The sequence below is a fragment of the Condylura cristata genome, unplaced genomic scaffold (genome assembly GCF_000260355.1).
Source record: "Condylura cristata isolate star-nosed mole 26May11 unplaced genomic scaffold, ConCri1.0 scaffold00016, whole genome shotgun sequence".
NCBI classification, from domain to species: Eukaryota; Metazoa; Chordata; class Mammalia; order Eulipotyphla; family Talpidae; genus Condylura; species Condylura cristata.
Genome location: NW_004567117.1, coordinates 6776732 through 6801039, shown reverse-complemented (window position 1 = coordinate 6801039; position 24308 = coordinate 6776732). Strand labels below are relative to the sequence as shown.

At 35.8% G+C, this 24308-nt stretch overlaps 1 protein-coding gene across 1 annotated transcript in view; it reads right to left on the bottom strand.

The window, feature by feature from the left end:
* The window catches only part of L3MBTL4 (l(3)mbt-like 4 (Drosophila)), a 346888-nt gene that overhangs the window by 273645 nt on the left and 48935 nt on the right, over positions 1–24308 (bottom strand). Inside the window, exon 3 of the mRNA XM_012725775.1 lies at positions 11974–12028. Coding sequence (XP_012581229.1) covers positions 11974–12028 — 55 coding nt within the window. The remainder of the gene's footprint in view (positions 1–11973; positions 12029–24308) is intronic.

Genomic DNA, 24308 nt, shown 5'->3' with positions numbered 1-24308 from the left:
TCCAAAAGCTTATATATTTTAACCCTATATACCTTTTAAATATGTTCAACTTACTAAAGACCAAACTTATGCTATTATCATATCCCTTTGTGTTTCATTTTTATCAGAACAGTAAAACATAACAATAAAATATTGGTTATTTTCTTCTATTTGTACTTAATGCGCTTTATTAAGAAAATCATTTCCTAGATGTAGATATATACTAATGAGGGCATTCAAGAAAGGCTTATGAGAAACATTATCATTTCCAGTTATGTTAGAAAGGAACAAAATGAATATTAGGTATTTGAACTTCATATATGTCTATTCCTCAAAATAAATAATTTCTTTCCTAAGTAGATGAAAACACCTTTAAAAAAATTACCTATTGCCAATTCCTTAAAGTAATTTATAGCAGCCCTTTAGGAAACTCCTATCAAAATATATATTTATTCTAAAAAAAACCCTAAAAATTATTAAAAAGGAATACATAAATTCCATATTTATGTTGCTCAAAATACTATATTTTTGCCCTTTAAAGGGCAAAACCAAAGTCCAAACAAGGTCTGATTTTAAGTACACACTATACATTTCCTTTCAAATAGCAAAAGGAAAGACAGAATAACTAAACATTTTGACTTCTTAAAGACATATTTAACTTGGGCTCAAGATAAAATGATGGCCAAGTACCCAACGCCCAGTTATCAATGATCTATGCTTAACTGTAGGTATCTGGCCTGAACATTAAGGAAGATTCTATGTATTGCACTATAACTAGTATCTTCACTGTAGATAAGATGCTTAGTCTTTTTTTTTTTTTTAACCAAGATAGGACTGAAGTGTGCATATGGAAATCAGTAGAAAAACAAGGTTCCAATTGTGAACATTCTGATTGAATTTCTAAGATATCCGTCTGTCTAACAAAGTGAGTTACCATACAGAAACAACTGCACTTAAGCAGTGACACAAGTAGTGTACTAACTTAGAAAGCACCAACAACATATCATCCATTCCTATTTCTTTCTGAATCTTAGAGAAATTCATAGGCATTCTCTTCAGGTCCCTGATCAGACCCACACTGGTCCTCAGACATCCAGACTCAAAACACAGCCATCGTACTTGACTTTCCCTGGTGCTGTATAACTCTGAGATTTTTTCTCAAATTGCAATGGAAAGGTGAGTATTAGGGTCTGGAAAAACAATAAGGGTTCAAAGTTGAATTCAAGTCTGCAATGAACAGTGAGATGAGAAAGTGGCACTTTCACAGGTAAGATGCTAATAACGACCCGATGATTATTAGCATCTTACAAATTACCCTAGTGCACAGCAGCTTCAACCATCACCCACTAATATGCACCCCTCACTAAAGGGAAGAATGAAAAGCTGGAGACAAAAGCTGAAGCTCACACTCAAACTCCTCACCACCCACTTTAGGTGCTCCTTTTCTTCTGTACACCTCTTCAAAAAATTGTTTTTCATGTTCTTTATTCCTGTATTCATGGCTTTCTGCTTTCCCTTTTCTTTCTTTCCAGTCTGTTCCTCCATTCTTCTGAGTAATTTAATTATAAGCCATTATGTGGGGCAAACAAGGCAGGTGTCCCTGGGGGAGGGGAAGGGGTGAAAGTCAAAGCCCAGACAGGACAAGAAGGGTACCTCCTGGATGGGCAGCCTGGTGCAGCGCATCAAACCCAGTGAGATAAGGAGCTTATCCCAAGGAGGCTGGTGGGGGGAGGTAGCCTGGGACGGTGGAGCCAGAGTGGGAGAAAGTGGTCCTATCCGCCAGTGAGGTGCCTTTGGCAGAGATAAGAGAAAGTTTATTTAGAGGGCGACTGAGCATACATAATAAGGATAATGGGAAACTTTCTCACTATCAAAGACAGATTCAAATATTAAATGGGGGTAATGAATGGTTAATCCTAGAAAGAATCCTGCAGGATTAGTTAGAATTAGAGGTTGTGCTGTGACTTCACAGATTATTATATACTGAGGTGTACAAAATAGTGGTATAAAGTATGCATGTATATGCAATATATATGCAGCATATAAACCTATGGGTTTCTTTGTGTATATGTATATATGTGTGTATGCCTTAGTTGTGTCCAGTAAGATGACAATGAACACATTTAACCCCAACATTGGAAGAGAACCAGAGGTCTTTAAAGAAATTACTGATTCAAGGTCCAGGACAGGTAGAATGCAAATGATTATGAAACATGCTGTGTCAGAAAATACAGAAGTCTCAAAAATAATATAGATACATCAAAAAGACGTCAAAACCAATGTCTTAGAGTGGCTCCCTCTAGGTTCTACCTAACTACCAATATCATAAGATAAACTGATGAAAATCAGTTATCAGAATAAAGAGTGATATACCCATATTGAAATATACAGAAAGTTTGGCATGTGAATGGAAATTTCCAACTTTAAATTATCTCTCCATAAAACACCTATTAATTCCAAAGGAAAAACTGCAACTTCACACTGAAGAAAGTTGGCAGGCACCACTTTCATTAACAGATCAAAATGATCACAATAGCGTGTGCCATCTACTAGGATGTCACAAGAAGACAAAAGCATCACTTCTGTGATATTTTCCAAACGATGCACAACCTGAGTCTCTTAATGAGGAAAGGCTAGGCAAAGGACATTTGTAAAAGGTAATGAACTGTAATCTTCAAAAGTGTAAGTCCAACAGAAGAGAGGCTAAGGATAGAATCCAGACTAAGGAGACTGGAGAGAGAGGGCAACTAAATGCAATTCTTGCTCTGAAGGACATTACTAGTGTAACTGATAAAATTCAGGTGGGGTGTGAAGCATGGATGACAGAGAAGCATCAACCTTAATTTCCTGTTTTGAATGGCAGTATTATTGCTGTACAGGACAGGTTCCTGTATATAGGAATTATACACTAAAGAATTAAGGATGACAAGTTAACGTACTGGCAACTTACTCTCAAATTCAGAAAATACATCATTTGCACTACACTTGTAACTTTTCCTTAAGTTTGAAATAGATGCAATTTTTTTTAAAGATTTATTTATTTATTCATACAGAACTGGGGTACAAGCCAGAGATGCGGAGGGTGAGAGATTCACCAGAGACAGAGTGCGGTGCAGAACAGGCAGATCGACAAAGTACACTGCTGAGGGGAGCAGCGGGAGGGTCAGGAGAAGTCTGCCACGCCATGTGGTCACCTCCGGGGCAGGCGGGGATCGAACTCATGCGGAAGTGGCTTTAGCTTCTTAGTGCAGTGCTTTAACCAGCTGCGCCACCAGGGAGGGCCAAAATAGATGCAATTTTTAATGTATTTTTTAACAGAAGAAGGCTTTCAGTGCTAATGTTACAGTACTAATAGAGTACATGAAGATGAAGGAGTTGTTAAAATAAACATATCAGCAAATAAGTCCAGAGCCCAAGTAAATATTTCACAGGAAACAGTTTAATTTCAAATATTAAAATGCCCCCAAAGTAGCAGCTTTCTTCTTGATAACAAGTAATCATGCTATTCAAAAATCAAATGCATCATAAAAGAGCAAATTACATTCATGGAAACAATCCTTTGTTTCAACCTCAAAACAATACAATAGTCACTGGATTCAGGAACAGATGAAGATCTGAGGGAGTGGGGACAGGAGCCTTCCTGGTCCTGGGAAGATGCAAGCCATCCCTATATACTTGTGAGGCACAAATGCCTTGAAGCCTTCACAGACCTCTCCACTGGAACTTAGTACTTTGCTGATATTTTCTTTGGTTGAGTCAATCTAAATATCGGAGTATTCCGTCCCCTTTCCAAAGCTCGATACTCTCTCATCATGCACAGGGCCTTCGAATGAGCTGTCATGGAGACTTGGCACTGCCCCTGCAGGCCAGTTGGAGAGCTAGTCTTTTAATGAGGTAAAATCTTAATAAAGTCTGTTCTCATACACTAAAAATGAGGTCAACATGGCCCACAAAAACTCACGTTATAAGACAGGGCTTATGAACACTACTCTCACCCTAGCTTAATCATCAACATCCTCTATGACTGACACAGGGAAGAAACAAATGTGCTCTTCCTGTGAGGCCACATTTCTGCTCCACCACTACCTTACCCAGAAGTGAAAAAATACTAGCAGGATGGTCTAGGAACTTTGTAAGTTGAATTGAAAGATAAGTTCATTTCTAAACTACTATCAAAAATAAATGTATTACTTGAAAATATGTACTGAGGACAAGTGAGAACACTATTTTTGTTAAAGTACACAGGGCTGATTCAGTTATTGAAGTGCCTCTGACAGAAAGTCCATTACTAAAAAAGTCCCCCTGCTTATTCTCCAACGGCAGCTTCATGGTTCAATGAAAATGTCATTTTTAGGTTTAAGTATATAAATGGCAAATTATTTAACTATATATTTAAAGACAGTAAATAAGAACCTCCTTGGTGGCACAGTGGTTAAAGTCTCTGCCCTATTAAGCTATTTCCAGCCACTGCAGCTCCCATCCAGGGAGCTGACCCACATGGCACAGCAGACCTCTCCTGTCTGGCTAGTGGCTCGCCTCAGCAGTGTATTTCAGTGGATTCACCTGTTCTGTTCCCTACTTTGTCTCTGCTAAATCAGCTCACCACCCTGTACTTCTGGCCTACACTGCAGTTCTTGTATACATAAATAAGTAAAACTAAATCTTTAAATAAATATTTTTTTAAAATAAAGTAAATACAATCTGTGAAGGTATGAATTGGATAATTTTTTTTTTTTTTTTGGTTTATCCTTCTCTGATGTTGATATTCATTCACTGGTAAGGAATTACCTTGATGGGAATGAACAAGTCTTTCAAAGTGCAGATAATGTAGACATTAGTTCCAATGACATATAATTATTTTGTAAGAAAATACTTCTGTCATTACACCCAGGAAGTAAACTAGGTACTCTAACAACAAATGCCAGGAATAATGCTCAAGGAGCCACCTCTGAATCTTTTAGTATCACTTAATGAGCTGTATCCCCCAACTTCAAGCTATTCCCTGAAAGTAAGTCAACCACTTTTGGTAGCTGTGTTAATTCTTCTTCAGGCCATTTAACTAATTAATACTTCAGCACTTTAGTAAATTATTACTTCAGTATACTAAATAATAGACCCTACTGTTTGAATTGGTTGGACCCAGTTATATGACTTCTTAAAGATGCCTAATTTAAGTGGAAGATATAATGTATTATATAACTGAATTTTTGAAACCCAAATGGCCTAAAACACACAGAGAAAAACAGAACAGGGGAAAAAAGACAAAGTAAGGAAACTACAGAAGATAATGAAGTTCTGAAAGAACCAGTTATTTGAAAAAGAATCTTCTACACAGGAGAAATAATTGTTCAGACAGCCAGGTCTAGCGTGAATGTTATATTAAACTGGAACAAAAGGGGAAGGAGGTGGATGGGGTGGTGACAAATGAAAGGCAAGTGCCAGAAAAGGATACAAAGCATTCTACTCAAGAATTTCAGATAAATTTCAGTGGAGGAAGAGAGGTTATAAAAAGAGTGAGCAGCTGCAGAGTGACCAGAGACAGCTTCAGGTTGGGAGATACCATAGAGAGGTATAAAGAAGGATGAACACAAGAAAGGTGGATTGTTTGGCTGGGGTCAGGGCTGTAGACTGCTCGTCCAGAAGGGTCAGACATGCTTTTCTCAATATGCCCAGAAAGTACCACTTTGGTATAGGGAATTAAAAGTCAACCGGGACTGTGAGTCTACAAAACAAAGCTTATTTTAAATGATGAGCAGCACAAGGCTCTAGAAGCTAAGAGAGGCTTTGACACTGTCTCAAGTTGTTTGCTCTTTTCCTAACTGAAGAAGTCACTACTCTTCCCCCTTTATATGATCTAGAAGAATGTGATTTGGGAAGCATCATCCAGGAATAGGTTATCAGTGAACATGTCCTCCCTTTCTGAGAAATTTATACTTATACTCTGAGATTAAACAGAAGTTACCCCCTCCTTGTCTGCCTTGTGAAGTCCCCTACCTCCTTGATGCCCCAGGTCCTTAAACACAGGATAAAAACCTCCGGTTTGTTTCATTTTACTTTAGTAAATAACAACCATGTAAATTCTTCATGCTTGTGTTATTGAATTGATATTTCTTTAGTTATCCTAAATATCTGGTGCTATTTAGGTTACTTGCCCAGTTCAAGAAGAAGCCAGAAGACAATTTCCCCTACTTAAGGACTACAATAATGAGGGGGAGGTATGAAGATTATCTCCAGGATTCTACATTGACTATAAGTCAATGATGGTGATACAGGATGAGGGAAAGCAGACTGAATGTGAAATGAAAAGGTCCAGTTTTAATGTCTAGTGTAATATAAACAGCAAGAAAAATAAGAATGTTAATGTTTCTACTTATTTGGGATGTCCACTAGGTAGTGGCCCAAGCAAAAACTTGCCCAGGGGAATGACCGAGTATAGAGGTCAGATGATAGAGAAAGGGTAAGTTCATGCCAAGTCAGCAAATACTGTAGTTCTCAAGAAAGTTGGATGTGTTAAAAACAGAAAAAAAAAAAAAGAAACTCAAAATGGAGTCCTTCATGTCATGTCAGTCCCAACCCTGCCTTAATAACTACTGCAGTTTCAACTTCTTGCAATATTAAACTCCTAAACCAATCAATGTAGTGTTACTTAATCAGCACTAGTGAGATAGTCTACAGGACAAAACTCACCTGCCTTCCCCTAGGGAAATGTAACATTACAGGGAATCATCTTTTCTTTTGCTAGTGACCTATCTTATCCTCTGTCTATAAATATGCCCCATTTTTGTAATCCCTTGCAGTACCTAGATGGGATATTGCCAGATTCATGAATGACTTGATAAAGTCTATTAGCTCTCAAAGTTCAAGAATTCAGTTTCTAACAGATGTTACTTCTGATCTCTGATCATGAGAAAGAATGAGAGCTAAATAGTGGAAAAAGAAAACTCTGCACACAAAGACAATGCAAGGTAATGTTCCTGACTAGATCATGGAACAGAAAAAGTGGTGAAATCTGAAGGAAAATGAATGAAATTTGAAAACATCTGTAATTCAGTAAATTGTGATATATCAATGTTTGTTCATGAGTTCTCAGACTGTCTTAAGATCATCTGAAATATCAATGTTAGAAGAATTTGGCTGAAGGAAATATAGGACTATATATGTAATAAGACTGATTTTTCCCCCTAAATCTATAATTACTCCAAAATTAAAAGTTAACTGACAAGAAAATAAAAACTCTGAGGACAGACATTCCAAAGTTTTCTTACTCAGAATAGCAAAAATATGCCACCCCTAAATATGTGCTTTTATCAAAAAGTCTATTTCAGGGAAGGGGCTCTAAAGGATGGATGGAATATGGCTTTGATAACATTTGTATGTAAACATTCACTAAAGGCTGTCCCAGAAAACCTGGCACCTTTCCTAGGAAAAAAAAAAAAAAACTAATACCTTTATCACTTTTAAATGACGAAGACAGAACTTAAATATTCATTCCTTTGTTTTTCTAAGAAACTCCTTAAATGAACTTTCCATTTTTCTTCCCCCAACCTCCTTTTTCTTAGCTAAGCTATTTATGAGAGCCTCTAAAGCCATCGTAAGTAGGTAAGTTACTCAGTCATGCTGTGTCTCTCCCATATTTACAGTAGGTATACAGGTTACTATTATACATCTATATGGCCTTTTCTTTTAGCAATCTGCCTGATGCATGTTTGATTATTTGCCAACCTAGAATTTAGAGGGATAAGTATGACTTCCTTGGTACCCAGATGCCTTCCTTTCATGAAATTTTAAGTGTTCAAGAATTCTCGATTTGTGCATATATTTATTGATAAATTATTATGTGAATCAACATGACCAAATATTAACTGTAAAATATATCTTTGGAAGATATACTTTGTATCCCATGACTCAGAGATAACAAATGTTAATGTCTATTTATAGATAATGTTGGTAGGGGACTAGAGTGGAGGGGAAGACCCAGTTCTCAGTATACAAGTAAACACTATGTGATTAAAATTCATTTTGAACTCAGAACTCTGCCTGAGTGCTGCCCAATTGCCAGATACTGATGCCACCAGAAATTAACCAGCAAGCCAGGATCAAGATAACCAAGGAGGTGATACCAGACTCTGGAGGCTACACTTAACAAACATCAGATGCAACAATCATTGACGGGCAATTTTGATGGGCTGTCCTCTTGTGATTAATTTCTGTTTAACCCACAAGAGGGAATACCAGAATGGATTTTTGTGGGTAGCATACTTGCCATTCTGTCAGACCATTGGCTTTTTGAAAACAAAGTGCACCTTACAGATTCAATTCCTGTCTCTGTTCATTGGCCTAGGCAGAGATGGGCAGCCAAACCTAGTATTTCTGGCTAAAATGTGACAATTTGTTCAAACACCACTGAAGCAAATCCCCTGGGGATTTGTTTTCCCTTCATAGTTCATCATGAGTTTTCCCTCCCATATAGTTTAAAATTAAAATTCTCCAAAACCACTTTCAATGGCCACACAACTGTCTATACAGATCTGTATCAGTATATTTTTACCTATTCAAATTCATTATACATTTATATCACTTTCAATTTTTATCCAGCTGTAATTAGTTAAAATATGAAAAGATAAATTGAATGCTCATGTTTATGTCAATAAGAGAAATACCAAAAACAGGAGTCTGAGTTGAAGGAAATGTTGATAACAACTATCAATATTTCCTTCCAACCCAACAGAGGTGCCTTACTCTCCCAGTAGCAGTATACTGAGAAAATCAGTCTTTCCAATCCACAGCAAGAAGAATTAGCATTTTTAAAAGTTTCTTTAGTAGGTGAAAAAATAAAAAGGTCCTTATTTTTAAATACTTAATTCTCTGCATTCTGGTGAAATGGAAAATAATTAACTTTCACTTTTTTGCCACTTTTATTTCCTCTTTCATGAATTTCCTGCTTGTGGCTTTGACTGTTTTTTACTAAGATCTTGGTTTGTCTGAGTATTGTTCCGGATTTATTTATCTATTATGGATCTTCTGTTTGGGTGTAACTGACATCAAATATTTGCTAGTTTATTATTTATGTCTAAATTTTTTATTATGATGATGTTCTTTGGGTATATACACACCTCATTGTTCTTTATAATTTACTCTATTAAATGTATAAAAACTTCACTGCACCAACACTCAACCAAACAAATATTAACATGAGTTTAAAAGAGAAGGGGGAAATTAGAAGGGGAAATTGTCACATTACTTCCATTGAAAGAAATTATTTGTTTTTACTTTGGGAAATTTAAAAGTAGAGATCTGGGATTATATAGTAATTGATGATAATAATTCTATAACTTCAAACATACATAATTATTAACAAGTAATATTTACTAAGACAAGCTTTCCCTTAGCAGTATGTATTTAAGACAATTGTTACATTTTGTTGAATCACCAGGAATAACAGAGCTAGGGAATTTCCAAGAGACGCAAAATATTGAACATCAGTGCATGACTATGTCAGGAAAAATCTAGTCCTCCAATCCCCTAGGACACAAAGGGTTGTATTAGATACCATGAATGCTTTAATGATAAGCAATTACTATCTCCATCCCATTTCTAAGCAACATTCCAGTTTTTTTTCTAATTTTGTCTTAAGGTTACAAAGAAGGAATAATGTTAAATGAAAACATAGTTAAAAGGGAATGTGTGTGGGATTCAGAACTATTTAGATGCAAATGAAATCAAATTGTGGATCTACCAGTAACTAGTTAAATTTACCACAAGCCAAGTGGTTCTCAAAGTTTCATCATCTGTAATGCAGGGAGTTAGTATTAATGACACAACTTTTGCATTCAATAAATAATTTTCAAAAAAAAAAGTTCCAAATACCTTTCAAATAAATATAAGGAATTATTTTTCAATACAATATTCTGCTCATGTGTAACTCTGTTTGTGTATAGTTTTTCTATTTTCTTTTGTTACTATTTCTAAGACATAAGGTAAATGACTAAATCTTTTTTTTTGTTTTCAAAGCATCTGACAGAAAAGATTAAGCTATTTTGAGGAACTATAGAAGGAAAATCTCTATTATACATACAGAAAATAAAAGTGATAAAAAATTAAATTACTTCACAAAATAATTCAATTTGCATTCTAACTAGAAGTGCGTTGCATCTATCTACACAAGACAAATCTCATCCTTTTTCTAAACATTTAGTTATGTTTCACAGATGGGGAAACAGCAATAACAATAATACCAGATATGGAGAAGAATAAACCATAGGTAAAACTTTACAGGATGGACAATAAGTCCAATACAATAAGTCTGACAATGGAACAACGACAACAAATGTTACTTTCTCCTAAAACTAAAACATATACTTGTATATAAGGAAACTACAAACGCTAAACAAGTAAAAAAAGAAAAATCTTATATAATAGTTTTGGTAGCTGTATAATTTTAAAATGTTAGCCTAGCTCTGCTTTTGTTTTTCTAAAACGTAGAACAAAACAATCTAAAACAATTTACATTAGCATGAAAATATAGCTGCAGGGAGGAAAACAACAACATAATAAATCACAACCTCACTTTGAAAAGAAAAAAAAAATTGTTTAAGAAAAACCCTGCTGTTAGGGACAGGTACAGTCCAAATTTATTTCTGAAATTCCAGTGTTGCATAACCCAAGAGTATTTTAATGGAGCGGAACATCAAGTTACATAATTATCAAATTACTGCAATCTATTTTGCTTTTTCAGCAAAGAACATGATGGGACTAGGGTGACAGCAAGAGAAGAAAAAAAAAAAAGTTAAAGCAGTGTACTTTGACTATAATAGAAAACAACTTCTTTAAATGGAAGATCACAAACTTTCAATATTGTATCCCAAAACTAAGCACTATAAAATGGCCTTTAAAAACCTCAATTCTTGGGCCCTCCCTGGTGGCACAAGGGGTTAGGACACAGCACTGCAAGCTGGCTGCAGCTGCTTCAGTGCAGTTCAATCCCTGCCCCAGAGGTGATCCACATGGCGCAGCAGACCTCTCCTGACCGGCCCACTGCTCCCTTCAACAGTGTACCTCTTCTGTTGGCCTGTTCTGCTCCCCACTCTCTCTGGTGAATCCTCACCACCCCTGCACCTCTGGCCTGTACCCCAGTTTTGGATGCATAAATAAATCTTAAAAAAAAAAAAAACACGGGCCCTCCCTGGTGGCACAAGGGGTTAGGACACAGCACTGCAAGCTGGCTGCAGCTGCTTCAGTGCAGTTCAATCCCTGCCCCAGAGGTGATCCACATGGCGCAGCAGACCTCTCCTGACCGGCCCGCTGCTCCCCTCAGCAGTGTACTTCGTCGATCTGCCTTTTCTGCTCCCTGCTCTGTCTCTGGTGAATCCTCTCACCCTCCGCATCTCTGGCCTGTACCCCAGTTTTGGATGCATAAATAAATCTTAAAAAAAAAAAAAAAAAAATTCTTGTCTTGACTGTAATATTGTCAAGGTACTTTCAAAATGTACTGAACAAATATTTAAGATAGTCTTCTTTTTGTATCTATGGGGGATCGGCTCCAGGATGTAAACCAATACCAAAATCCAAAGTTACTCTTATCATGTATATAAGATAGACTAATAAATATACAATCTCACTCTAAAACACAGCTTCAACAGAAGACTAAGAATGCAATCAATATGAAATTTTAAAGAAATGGGAAAGTTTAATCAAAATTATGTATAAACTAATAAGCATCTCTAATTTTCTTGTTCACAGAAAGTTTACAAATCAGAAGTGTTTTTATTTAAAGCTTTGTTAAAAGGCAAGTAAATAAGAATGTCAGACTTTTTCTTAAAATAATATATTTTAAAAATCTTAGATGGCACTGATAAAGTCTACAGAAGAATATGAAGCATCTATCAATATAGTAGATTTCAACTAATAGCCTAAAACAACTGAAGCTATCTAATAAAACTTTTGTTTAAAAGCTGTTTGTTGTAAAGTCAAACTGTAAAGGGTGGTGATAGTTACCATGACTCAAAGGGATTACACACTCCCTGGACCTCTTCTCTTCTTCAACTGTCTCCTGAAACACAGAACAGATGACTTAGACCACATTTCTTAAGTTGTTAAAAACTCTTAGAATTAACAGTCATGACTGCAGGAAACAATGAGGGATTAAGTAGACAATACTCCAGTAGCCAGCCCCCTGGGTGGGTGTGCAAACCCCAGCAAGGACACCAGCATGGTCCATTTGGAATCCTTTATTGCTGTCTTAATTTTTTGTTGGTTAAAATACAAGAGACAGTACTATTCAACAACAGTTAATATTGAAGCTAACAAGAGTATCTCTCTAAGGAATCGGTGGGCCTGAGAGAGGAGAGGAAGAGGCAAGCTCCCTCTGAGTCCAGTCCCCTTCCCTGCCTTTGCTTTCAGAATACTAGGATCTATTATAGCTTATCAGGCTCAATTAAGGTAACATCTAATTTTAACTAAATTGACCTTTATAGCTGATAGATGGGCTTCATAGATTCCTGTAAAGAAACCACAGACTGCATATAATAAACACACACAACAAACAAGAAGATAGCAGAGCTTCTCTCCCAGATGCAACAAATTAAGGTACGCTCATCAACTCCCGAAGGACCGAGACAATAACTTCATTTAACACAGACTTAGAAAATAACTTCATTTGTGAAATATTTTCACAGCAAAAAAGGCCATTTGTTAATAGGCAACCAGATATGTGTCTTATGTAAATAACTTTGTGGCTACAAACAACGGATCTCCCCTATAAAAACTCATAAGGGCCCTCCATGGTAGCGCAGCTGGTTAAAACACAGCGGAAGCCACTTCAGCATGAGTTGGTTCCCCACCCTGGCACGGCAGACCACATGGCACAGCAGACCTCTCCTGACCCGCTCGCTGCTCCCCTCAGCAGTGTATTTCAGTCACTCTGCTTGTTCTGCTCCCCATTGTCTCGGGTGAATCCTCTCACCACCCCTGCACCTTTGGACTGTACCCCAGTTCTATATGCATAAATAAATAATAAATCCTAAAAAAAAAACCTCATAATACTAGGACAGATGAAATATGAGAAACTGTTTCTCACTTTTAAAGTCTTCCAAATGAAGGGATTCAGCGGGCTCTGAATTCACTTTTGGAAGAATAAATATGTAATAGTTTTGATTAGTTTCCAAGAAAAACTGACTGTCATCAGAGAAAATGAAAATTCAGCAGATGAATTACATAAAAACCTTCATATAATTGATGGATGATGCTGAAAAAATAAGTGTTATTATTTAATAAACTTGGTCAGCAATATTTTCTTCAGTTTGCTTTTATATACCTTTAGACAAATTTTTTAAGCTATGACTAGGGAGACTGACTATCCCAGTTTGACAGAGACTGACCTGGTCAATGCACTCACTAAAGTCCCACAAGGAGGACGCCTCAGTTTTAGGCAAACCAGACTATACTGATCATCCCAGCTCTATCATTAAAATCAAACCTAAAAAGTGGGCTTCACATAATGGTACCCCAAAACTCTGAATCAAAGTTTTAAAAAAGAATTGTATGTGCATCTTAATATTTAATCTATTACATATGATTAATTTCATTTTTATATTACACTTTAAGGTTCCAGTCTATGGCTTTAAAGCACAAAATATTAAGTTGTCTGCTAGTAAATCAAATACTTTTCAAATCAATAACCCACATATATCCAGATATGTGATTAAGATTACTGATGAGTAAACAGAAGATGATTGCATCAGGCTTTCATCTGACTGTATAGCCATATATAATTAATTGTGATAGGTTCTCTGAAATGCCTCAGCTTGATCTTTCTGCATATAACTTATTTTAATGAGGTTATATGGTTCAAGGTAAAACTACAGAACAAAATAAATAATACAATGAAAATTTCCATTCTGTCTTTTCCCATCTGACTAGTTTATAACACCTCCACCCATCAGTTATTAGATTCTAATATATCTTTGCAGTTTTCTTTGTGAAAAACAAGGAAATACAGATATATATTACTGTCTTGCTTTTATACCCAAGGTGGCACATCATAACACTATTGTCTACTCTTTTCACTGAACAAAGCACCTCAGCTCATTTTTTCATAACTGTACAATATTGCATTAAATGGCTATTTCATGATTTATTTACTGTTTCATATTTATGGATCTTAAAGGTATCTTTATTTTTCCCAATTACAGAATGCTACAATGAAAAACTTGTCATTTTGTATATGTGCAAGGATATCTATGGAATGATTTCTCATAAGTAAAGTAACAGGTCAAAGAGGTTCACATTTTCCTACTGATGGACACCACAAGCCTCCCATTGGGGCCTGTTTTCCCACAGTCTTGCCAAAAGGGTGTACTATCAAACTTAAATTTTTGTCAAAATACAAGTAAAAAATGATATCTCACTAGCATTTCAATTTTGCATTTGTTTCATTATGAAGAAATTGAAGAACATGTTGTATATTTAAAAGCCATTTACATTTTCTTCTCTATGAAATATCTCTTTATGGTCTTGGTCCAGTTCTTTTTCCTGTTGGAATGATTACTGATCTTTTGGTCTCAATAAACTAAGAAGATCAATCCTTTGTCTATTGTAAGATAATTATTTTCACCTAGTGCATCAATACTGATTTTTCACTTTTCCTGTGGGATTCTTTTATATGCAGAATTTTTTTTTATTTCTTTAAGAAATGAAATTACCAAACATTTATGCCTTCCAATCTTTTTCCTTATATCTCTATAGTTGTATTTAATTCTTACAGTTTACTCTTCCATAAGTTGTGCCCAGACCAGACATAACACTAAGTAAAAACATAAATATCTGCTTACTTCACAGTCCTACTCCCCATTAGTTTAAAATCAGTGTGCTATGTATTACACCAGAGGTGTACTACTTCAGGCTTTTCTAATTCTGTAATCTAGCTTCCAAGTATCAGTGTCATACTGTTTTAATTATTACAGCGGTATTGTAATTTTTCCTAGACTATTCAATGTTTTACACACAATCAAAGAGTTCTGTCTCGGTGCAAGTTTTGGAAGCAGGGAGCTGAATGTTTAGACCCCTCTTGTTTTACCATCTGCGAGACAGTGATCATGTGATTTTACTTCTGTGAGTTTCACTGTCTTTTCTGAGATAATAACTTCTTTACTAGATCATTTTAAGAATAAAAGATACAATGGGCCTCCATGCTGCACATGACCCATGGTAGACTCTCAATAGTAGCTACTGAGTTAATTTTCCAGGTTTCAAACTGCTAAGACTAGGTGTCAAGACTTAATAAAAATTAAGTTAGTCTGTCTGTTTTTGTTTTCCAACTTAAGAAACATATCTCAAATGAACAGAAGAATTTTTTTAATAATATAACCGTTTATTTTTACATCATTTTGTACATTTTTTTTTCCATCTCAATTGTAATCCCCGTGGGTTTTCCATCACCGAGTCACCCATGTGCCATCACCATAGTCCCGTGCACTTTCCTCCCCCCCACCCTGTTTTTGATTCCATTCCCCACCCCACCCCCACAAAATGTCTCTGGTATATGGCTGTTCATTATTCTTATTATTTTCTCACCTGGTCCACTATACTCCAGCCAGAAGAATTTTAAAACCCTAACTAATTACCAATTCTTAAAAACACTTCTTGGGTGGAAGAAATGGAAATTGAAAGAAGTGGTCAAAAGGCACAAATTGCCAGTTATAAGATTAATGCCTCCTAGGAATATAATGTAAACCATAATGACCATAGCTCCTTGCCTATGACAGTCAATGTATGTATGTATATCAAACCATCACTCTATATGTCTTAACTGTATATAATGATCTATATAAATTATTGATAAAACTTGGGGAGGGAGTAACTACACTAAAATTATATATAGTATATTATATCATATATTATATATATATATATAATTATTTAACTATTTATACACACACGCACACACATATATATATATATATATACAAACCATGCACAGGAGAAAACATTTATTAAGCAATTTCCTAGTGTCCAGATAGGTGTTGGGCTTTAAGAGTGTAGATAAAATTCAAAGCCCAGTGTTTGTGTGCTTACTACCTTTCATTAGATACATATTTACTATGTGTTGAAGATTAATTCAGGACAAAATGAAGAATGGATTTACTGTTATTCTCAAGTTCTTATCACATTCACCCTGACTGTGACCACATGGCACTTGTCTGTTCTTCCTCTGCTAACTGGGCTCCTGTGTACTTCCATCACCTCTTCTATTAATGAGGTTTTACCTTGCCAACCAACTGTCTCATCCCCTTTACATAAACCAACCCACCTCCACTCTCACAAGCATATTGACCTGTGTATCTGTTTCCCTCCATCAACTTTTAAATTCAAGAAGATACTAAATCTCACTGCAGAGATTTACCTAGATGCCCTAGAAGCTCTGAATCTCAAATACATAAAACTAGTTCATCATTTTATACTCTAACCTTCTCTCCTGCTCAAAGTTCTCTTGAAGCCCCTTTGACCATGCCTGAGTCATGTTGTCCATCCTGCTGTCATTTCTTCCCCAGTGAATCTCTTGGTGTTAGGGTGTACTCTAAAACGACTCCAATGTGCCGTTCCTTTTACAACCCCCTCCTCTATGTGGAGGTGGACTCTGACTTGCTTCTAGACTATAGAATGTAGAACAAATAATAGGCCAATTACTCCCTTGATTACAATGTTAAAATAGTCAACTGTTTCAAATGATGGGAGGGAAAGTCAACATTTGGCCTTGAAGAAGTTAAAAGCCATCAAATTTTGAGAATCAAAAAACTGCAGAACTTCTTGGAAGGCAGAGTAGTTCCTTCTTGAAAGATAGTAATTAAACAGGAAACTAAAACTTACAGACCGTAATTCTTACCACAATCTCATGAGTTTGGAAAAAGTCATGAATTACAAAAGGAACTCAGCCAGGCCAACAATGTGATTTTACTATTTCAGATCTTGAGCCAAGATAATCCTTTTAAGCTCTGCTTAGATGTTTGACCAATAGAAAATGTGAAGCATTGATAAGTGAGTGTTTTAAGCAGCTATATTTGTAGTAATTTGTTATATAATAAATTACTGTGCTTTGTTATTTGCAAGACAAATAATATGTCTGATTTCTGTTAGAAATTAATTCAGGAAGCTTTCTTTGATCACAGCTTCTTCCCTCCATCGATTCTAATCTGGGTAACCTACTGAACACTGAAAATATATTACACAAAGCTCTATGATTGGGTCTCTCATCTTTAATTGCTGTCATCTATTTCATTGCTCTCATTTGCTTCAGTGAACTTTCTGAAGGTAATATCGTAAGCACCCTGCAATCCCTACTCATAGCCTGGTACCTAGGCTAGCTCAACAATTATGTGCTGAATGAAGGGATGAATACAAGGCTCAAGAATAGTACTTTACTACCTAGCATATTTTGGATCCAAAGTTATTATGCATATCTCTGTACAACTAATAAAGTAGTGTCCTGATAAAATATACTTTAGCCCAGTGGTTCTCAAACCTTAAAATGCACATGAATGAACTGAGAATTTTGTTAAAATGCATGTATTGGCTCAGCAGATTGGGGGTGTGGGGGGTGGAACGACTTAACACTGCAACTTTCCAGCAAGCATACTGCTGGTACCACTGTTTAAGGTAATGTAGACCACAGCAAGAGCAGCAAGGTAACCATTTATCAGGCTGGAGGTGGGAGTGGGGAGGCAGTAATCCAATCATATGTACCTCTATCCTACTATGTATGACGTGACAAACTGAATCAGGTCTAATTTTCTATGGTGCTTCTTTTCCTCAATTTCATCCCTTTTTACCTACTCAATACATGGGAAATTTCAGTATAACAGCAGTCTCTTCTTAAAAAGGTTCTACCACAAACCTGAAATGGTAACAAGAAACGGTACTCAAGAGCTGATTATGTGAATGCAACAACTTCTGAAGTATTTTCATAATTACTATATCATTCAAATATAAAAGGAAATATATAATAATGCTATCTGTCACTCAATTAGTGGATGAGGATGTTTGACTCACATTTTATTTGCTACTGAAATTCTGCCTAGATGAAAGAAACATATTCCTCACAAAAATAACATTACCTCTTATTTCAGGTTTAAATTGCCCAAGCTTTTTATGTCCATGTGTCTTTTAGATGGATCAAGAATATAATTATGTAGATATACACGCAAATATATATATTTTTTTTATTTCAGACAAAATTACTTTTTAATTGCGATGCTATATTTTTATATAGCAAGTTGGCCTGATTTTTAAACAATTTTGCAAATGTATAAGGATTTAATACTTTAAGATATAACAGGGAAAATGCTAAATTTGTGATTTAGTAACCTAAGACCAAACAGCAACCTCACCTATAAAGAATCAAGTAACACTAAAAAAAAAAGGATGTGTATTCTTTAGACTTAATTCCTCTCTTCTATAAAAGGATTGAAAAAAAAAAAGTTCTCCAAAGTCCCTAGCAGTTTTAACATTCTTTGCTTCTGTGTGAACTAATTAATTATTTCATAGAGGTAATTAATCTACACTGCTATTAATGAATAGAGAATTAATTAAAAAAAACAAATTGAAAAATGAGCACTTTACCTTATCCTTCTAGACAGAACACCTAAGGAAACAAATATGAATTACCAAAAATAAAATGACCATGTAGTAATAACTGTGGCTTCCCAGGTTTCAAACTTTAATTCTGAAAATTGCAAATAAAAAGCTATGTGGAGAAGAAAAACAGGTCTCTGAAAAGTGGAAGATAATGTTTTAAAGAACATAAAGTAAGTCTTTGCTGTGGTAAGTTTCCATGTGCTAACTGAAAATCCATCATTTGGAAGATAGGATTACAAAGTAGGAATGTAACTAAAAGCCATGATGTTCTGTTCCCTCCTGATGGCTCTGGATACACTATGTATTTTTACTACAAGTTACAGTGATTTTTCTAATTGATAAATGTCTATATTTCCTTGTCCATAACTTCCTATCAAGAAAGAAAAACAAAGAACCCCACCCATTAATTCATTTAGGCAATTTTGTTATCACCTTGAATCACTGTAGAACTGTGAGGTGAGCGGCACCCCTTCCTTCCTTTCACCGCTAGAAGCTCCCAGAGCTCCCAAGGGTTTGAGTGCCCACTGAACATCTTCCATAAGAACAGAGGGTATACAAATTGGCTTCATGAACTACAGAAAACACTGAAATCCTATTCAATTTAATAACTCCAATAACAAACTACTACTTGAATTTTACCTGCTGTTTCAAGTTTACTTTTCAAATTTTCTTTTGCTCTGATGCAGTGATGAATGTAAACTGAAGAAAAATAAATTAACCTTTCAGACAAAAAAAATAAGGAAAATGATTATCATCTATGCAGACAGAAGGAAATGCTCTCATTCTGTTCCAATATTCAGTAAGTGGTTTAATGATAGTGCTGTATTAGTCAAACTTAATATGTTTTCTTTTGTATGTTATGATGCTTTGACATTTGGGGGCCTTATGAACTGGAAAGCATGAGCTAATTCCTACAGAAAACAAAGAACTTACCCTTGATCATGCCTTTGATAAGCAAACGAAGCAATCCTAAGTCCATCCCAAAGTCCATACCCACTCAACCTTTTACCATTGACCTACAAATCTGGGACACTAACACCCTATTCTAAATTATCATGGGACCAGGTATTAGACAATTAGAGACAGTCTCTAGAGCCAGAAATCACCAACATTATTCAAGCTAGTCACCCCGAAACCCTTTAGCTTGCTTATTCTTTCTTGCCCATTCCCTACTATGAAACCACAATAAAGACGATGCCCATGTTTTCTGTCTCAGCTGGGACTCCAAAGACACACTGAAGCAGGCAAAACCAAGAGAGCGCAGGCCCACTTGTCTTTGGTTTTATGCCAAGCATGGCTGAACTCCACCCTTAGTTCCCAGCAATCCTCCATTCAGGAAGTCAAGTTATGGCAGACTCATAGTATTATGGGATTTGTAATCCTTGATAGCTGGAATCTCTTTGGCATGGAGGTGGGGGTGGAGTTCATAAAACATCAGTGGGTAGAGTTCATTCAGGACCTACTATCCCCCCAACAATGTGAGGTGACCACTCCTCTTGGAATATGAGTAATAAGCCATCTTTTAAATGACAACTGCTGACCTCACTAAACCTGAAATAAAACCAAAATCCCAGGTATATTTTTAAATAAGGTAGTTAAAACATATTATAAAACAAAGGGAAAAATCTAAAATAACTTTATAAACTCTCCTTCCTGTGGTTCCTCCACATATAAGTGAATTATTCTGGATCAGTGATGTGGAGGGGGGCGACATTTATTTTTAAAAGTACTACTGAAAAGTAAGGCATTAAAATAGTGCTACCCTAATTATTTTCTCGATTTAAGGACATTACAAAAAAAGACTTCACTACATTTTCTCCAGCTGAAGTGAACCATGGCTCCTCCATCAATATATTAAGTCTAGTGGTTCACAGATCAAATACAACTTCCTCTGCTTTGTCACCAAGGGCCTCTGCACTTGGTCATCCAGATCTACCTAGTCAGCTTACTTTCTCATTATGTACTAAATCTTAGCCTTATTTAAATGGAAATACTCTTAAAGACCTTCTAATCTAAGACTCTTATTCTAGAGCAAAGAAATTGAGCTCCAGCCCAGCCTAGTGTAAGACTTGTGCTTAGTCACAGAACTAATTATCCCCAGAGCCAAAGACAAAAGTTCAAACACGTTGACACCCAACCCAACACTCATGCACAAAACTGCCAATGGCAACATGTGTTCAGCTGGAGAAGTCATTATAATTTCATCAAACATAACATGTTTGCTTCCAAACTCACATCTTTGTTCTTATTGCCTCAGTAGCCCACACAACCCTGCTCTGACCTTCAGCTTTCTTACCTGGCTGGGTTAGGGACCTGCACAGCACCCAGATACTGACCTGTTAATAAGGTAGACTCTTCTCTCATTTTACCAGGCTGGATTTAAAAGTTCTTTGTTACAATAGCATTAAATATGTATACAACAAGTATGTTTACCTTATTTAATAAATTTTATAAAATATTAAATATAAGTCTCAAATCCTCTTCATCCTTTAGCATCAGACCTGAGCCCCCAAGATCTCAACTTTCTCTGAATACTGACAGTACTTTAGAACACTATAGACATAAGTACTTAAGTTGTATTACTCTATATAAATTAGTTCTCTCCTATTCAGCAACATTCTAAGATCCTTTAGAAAATAAACAACAGCTTATATTTCTATTTCTTAAAGTTCATAATTTACTAATTAAATATAAATTCACAAACTATCAGAGGTACACTGAGAGGTGAAAAATGCAAACTGACATTGGTTCAGTGCCAGATATTTTATATAGTCAATTAGAAAACAGAGCTTATTCTTGTACAGTCAAATAAAATGTCCTTTTTATTTTGGAAACTTGCATTTTTATATAGCAAACTTAAAAGTTTATAGACTACACATGCTTTGTGATTGTATTCCTACATATACACCTAAATGTATATGAAATCATGTAAAAAATGCTTTATTTCCCCAATTATCATATGCCTAAATTTTGTCAGTCAACTCTAAAGGTGACAGGAGGACAAGGCTAACAAATGGCACTCAGAATGACATCTTTCTTTGTACTAAGCTTCATGAAAAAGCATAATATGCTAATGAGCCTTACAGGAGCAGGAAAATACCTCTATTCAAGTCTATGGCAGCATTATGGAGACCAGCACAATAAACAGAAGCTCACCCACAAAGTAGAATTTAATATATATATATATATGTATATATATATATATAAAGACAACATGTGGAGTCAATCCTAATATGCACATCTCATAATGCTGTTAGAGAATATGAGCTACATGATCTATTTAGAGGATGATATGACAAGCTTATCAAAATTTAAACTGTGCATATTATTAAAGACTTTTTTCTTAAAGATTTATTTATTTATACATACAGAACTGGGGTACAAGCTAGAGGTGCAGGGGCTGGTGAGAGGATTCACCAGAGACAGAGTGGGAAGCAGAACAGGCAGACTGATGAAGTACACTGCTGAGGGGAGCAGCAGGTGAGACAGGAGAGGTCTACCATGCCATGTAGGTCACCTCCCTGGCTGCGTATAGAACTCATGCTGAAGCAGCTGTGGCTAGATACATAGTGCTGCGCTTTAACACACTGTGCCATCAGGGAGGGCCTGTACATATTCTTTGGCACAACTCTAATGATAAGATTTATCAAAGAGGTAGCTACAAAAGTGTTCCAAAGATACAGCAGTAAGAATTGGTTGTAACATTATATCTAACATCAAAAGATAAAAGTCACCTAGTGCTGGGCCTTCCCTGGTGGAGCAGTGGGATAAAGCACAGCACTAAGAAGCTGTGAACTCAGGTCATCATGAGTTAAATCCCCACCCGTGAAGTGACCCACATGGCCCAGCAGACCTCTCCTCACCCGCTCACTGCTCCCCACAGCAGTGTACTTCTTCTATTGGCCTGTTCTGCTTCCTACACTGTCTCTGGTGAATCTTCTCACCCCCTACACCTCTGGACTATATCCCACTCTGTATGCATAAATAAATAAATCTTTAAAAAAAAAATCACCTAATGCTTATGAAGGGCTCTGCTTAAATAAATTTAGGTCCATTCACAGAATGGGATACCATGTAGTATTTATAATAATGACAAGATGAGCATCTCTGAAATATGTATGCTTATATGCAGAAAACGCAAGGCTTAGAACAAGTAGAGGGTGAGCCTATCTAAGATTCTATATATATACTGTGTGTGTGTGTATGTATGTGTGCATAAAAATGTGAGGTTTTTAGTTTTCTTTTTTGTTTTGATTTCTTATATAGATAACCAGAAACAGTAAGCAGTGGTCAACATGAAGTTGGATGTTGGATTGGATTTTAATAGAAAACTGAAATTTGTGTCAATACAGAAGTTAACTATTTGAGGGATGTGTGTGTGTGTGTGTGTGTTTTACAATCAGTGTGTATTATTTGATTTTTATCATATCTATATTTTGAAAAAATAATTATACGTTTAAATTTTTATAAAGAAATATATGAAAATATAGGTTCAGGAAATCATGCATTGACAGATACTTATATCATCATTCAAAATTTATTAGATATTCAAGTTATGAAATTACCATCTCAAAAAGGGATGCTTAGAAAATATACAAATGCTCTTTGGGTTTGTGTCTTATGTGCTTAACCTGATGATTCTTTTTTCTTAGTTGGCTGGAAATACCACTTGCAAAATCAGAAGGGTAACAGAAAGTAAAGAGTTGTTATTGATATTTCTAGCAAAATTCAAGTATGATTTTAGTGACTGGATACCTTTTCCCAAGCATGACTGAACCCATTTCTCCCCACACTGAATGACACAGATATGAACCTATTTATTATATTAACTAATAACTGAAGAAAAGTGACACTGTAACTGGCAACAAGCCCCAGACTGACAGCGCAAAACAGAATTCATCCTAAATGCATGTCTTTTTATGTGCACATCCTTTAAAATAATTATATGTCCCAAACACCTCATAACTCAAATAGTAACATGGCCCTTGGAATTTTTTTTTCTACTATTGAGCAAAGAAATCTGTTTGCATAGAGATGACATTAAACACTCAGATCATTCAGAAGTTATTTTCAGACTTCTAGCTTGTAAGGCATCATACTACAATAACACCAACAGCACTTCTGGAATTCAAAAAAGGGGAAAACCCCAAGTGTGATGGAAATAATGGTAAAAGTATCAACATTAATTTAGACATTGAATGGGATTTTAATAGAAGACTAGAATTTGTATTAATACAGAAGTTAAATATTCATATCGCAGGGCAAGAAATAGAAGTACTGAGACGGAGCCATAGTAATTTGAACATTTTAAAGGTAGAAAATATGCACAGTAGGAGAGTGGTCTCAAATGTTAAACTAAATGAATTAAGAAATATTTACCAGCTAAACTCGATTAATTATAGAATGACTGATAGGTAAATTTTATCTAGCTTTTTCCCCTAGACAATATTCCAAACATGAGAATGGATCATAACACATGGAAGAATTAGTAAAATGTTGTTTTTTGAGTCCCATCACAGAGTATCTGATTCAATATGTCTGGAGTGGGATCCAAGAATTCAGTTCGAACAAACCCCAAGGTAATGGTGATTCTGCTGATCCAGAGACCACAGCTGAGGAGGCATTATCCAAGAATAATACCGAATACATCTCTCCTCAAAACAAAAATTCTAAGAATGGCATCCTAACATAACTGGATATAG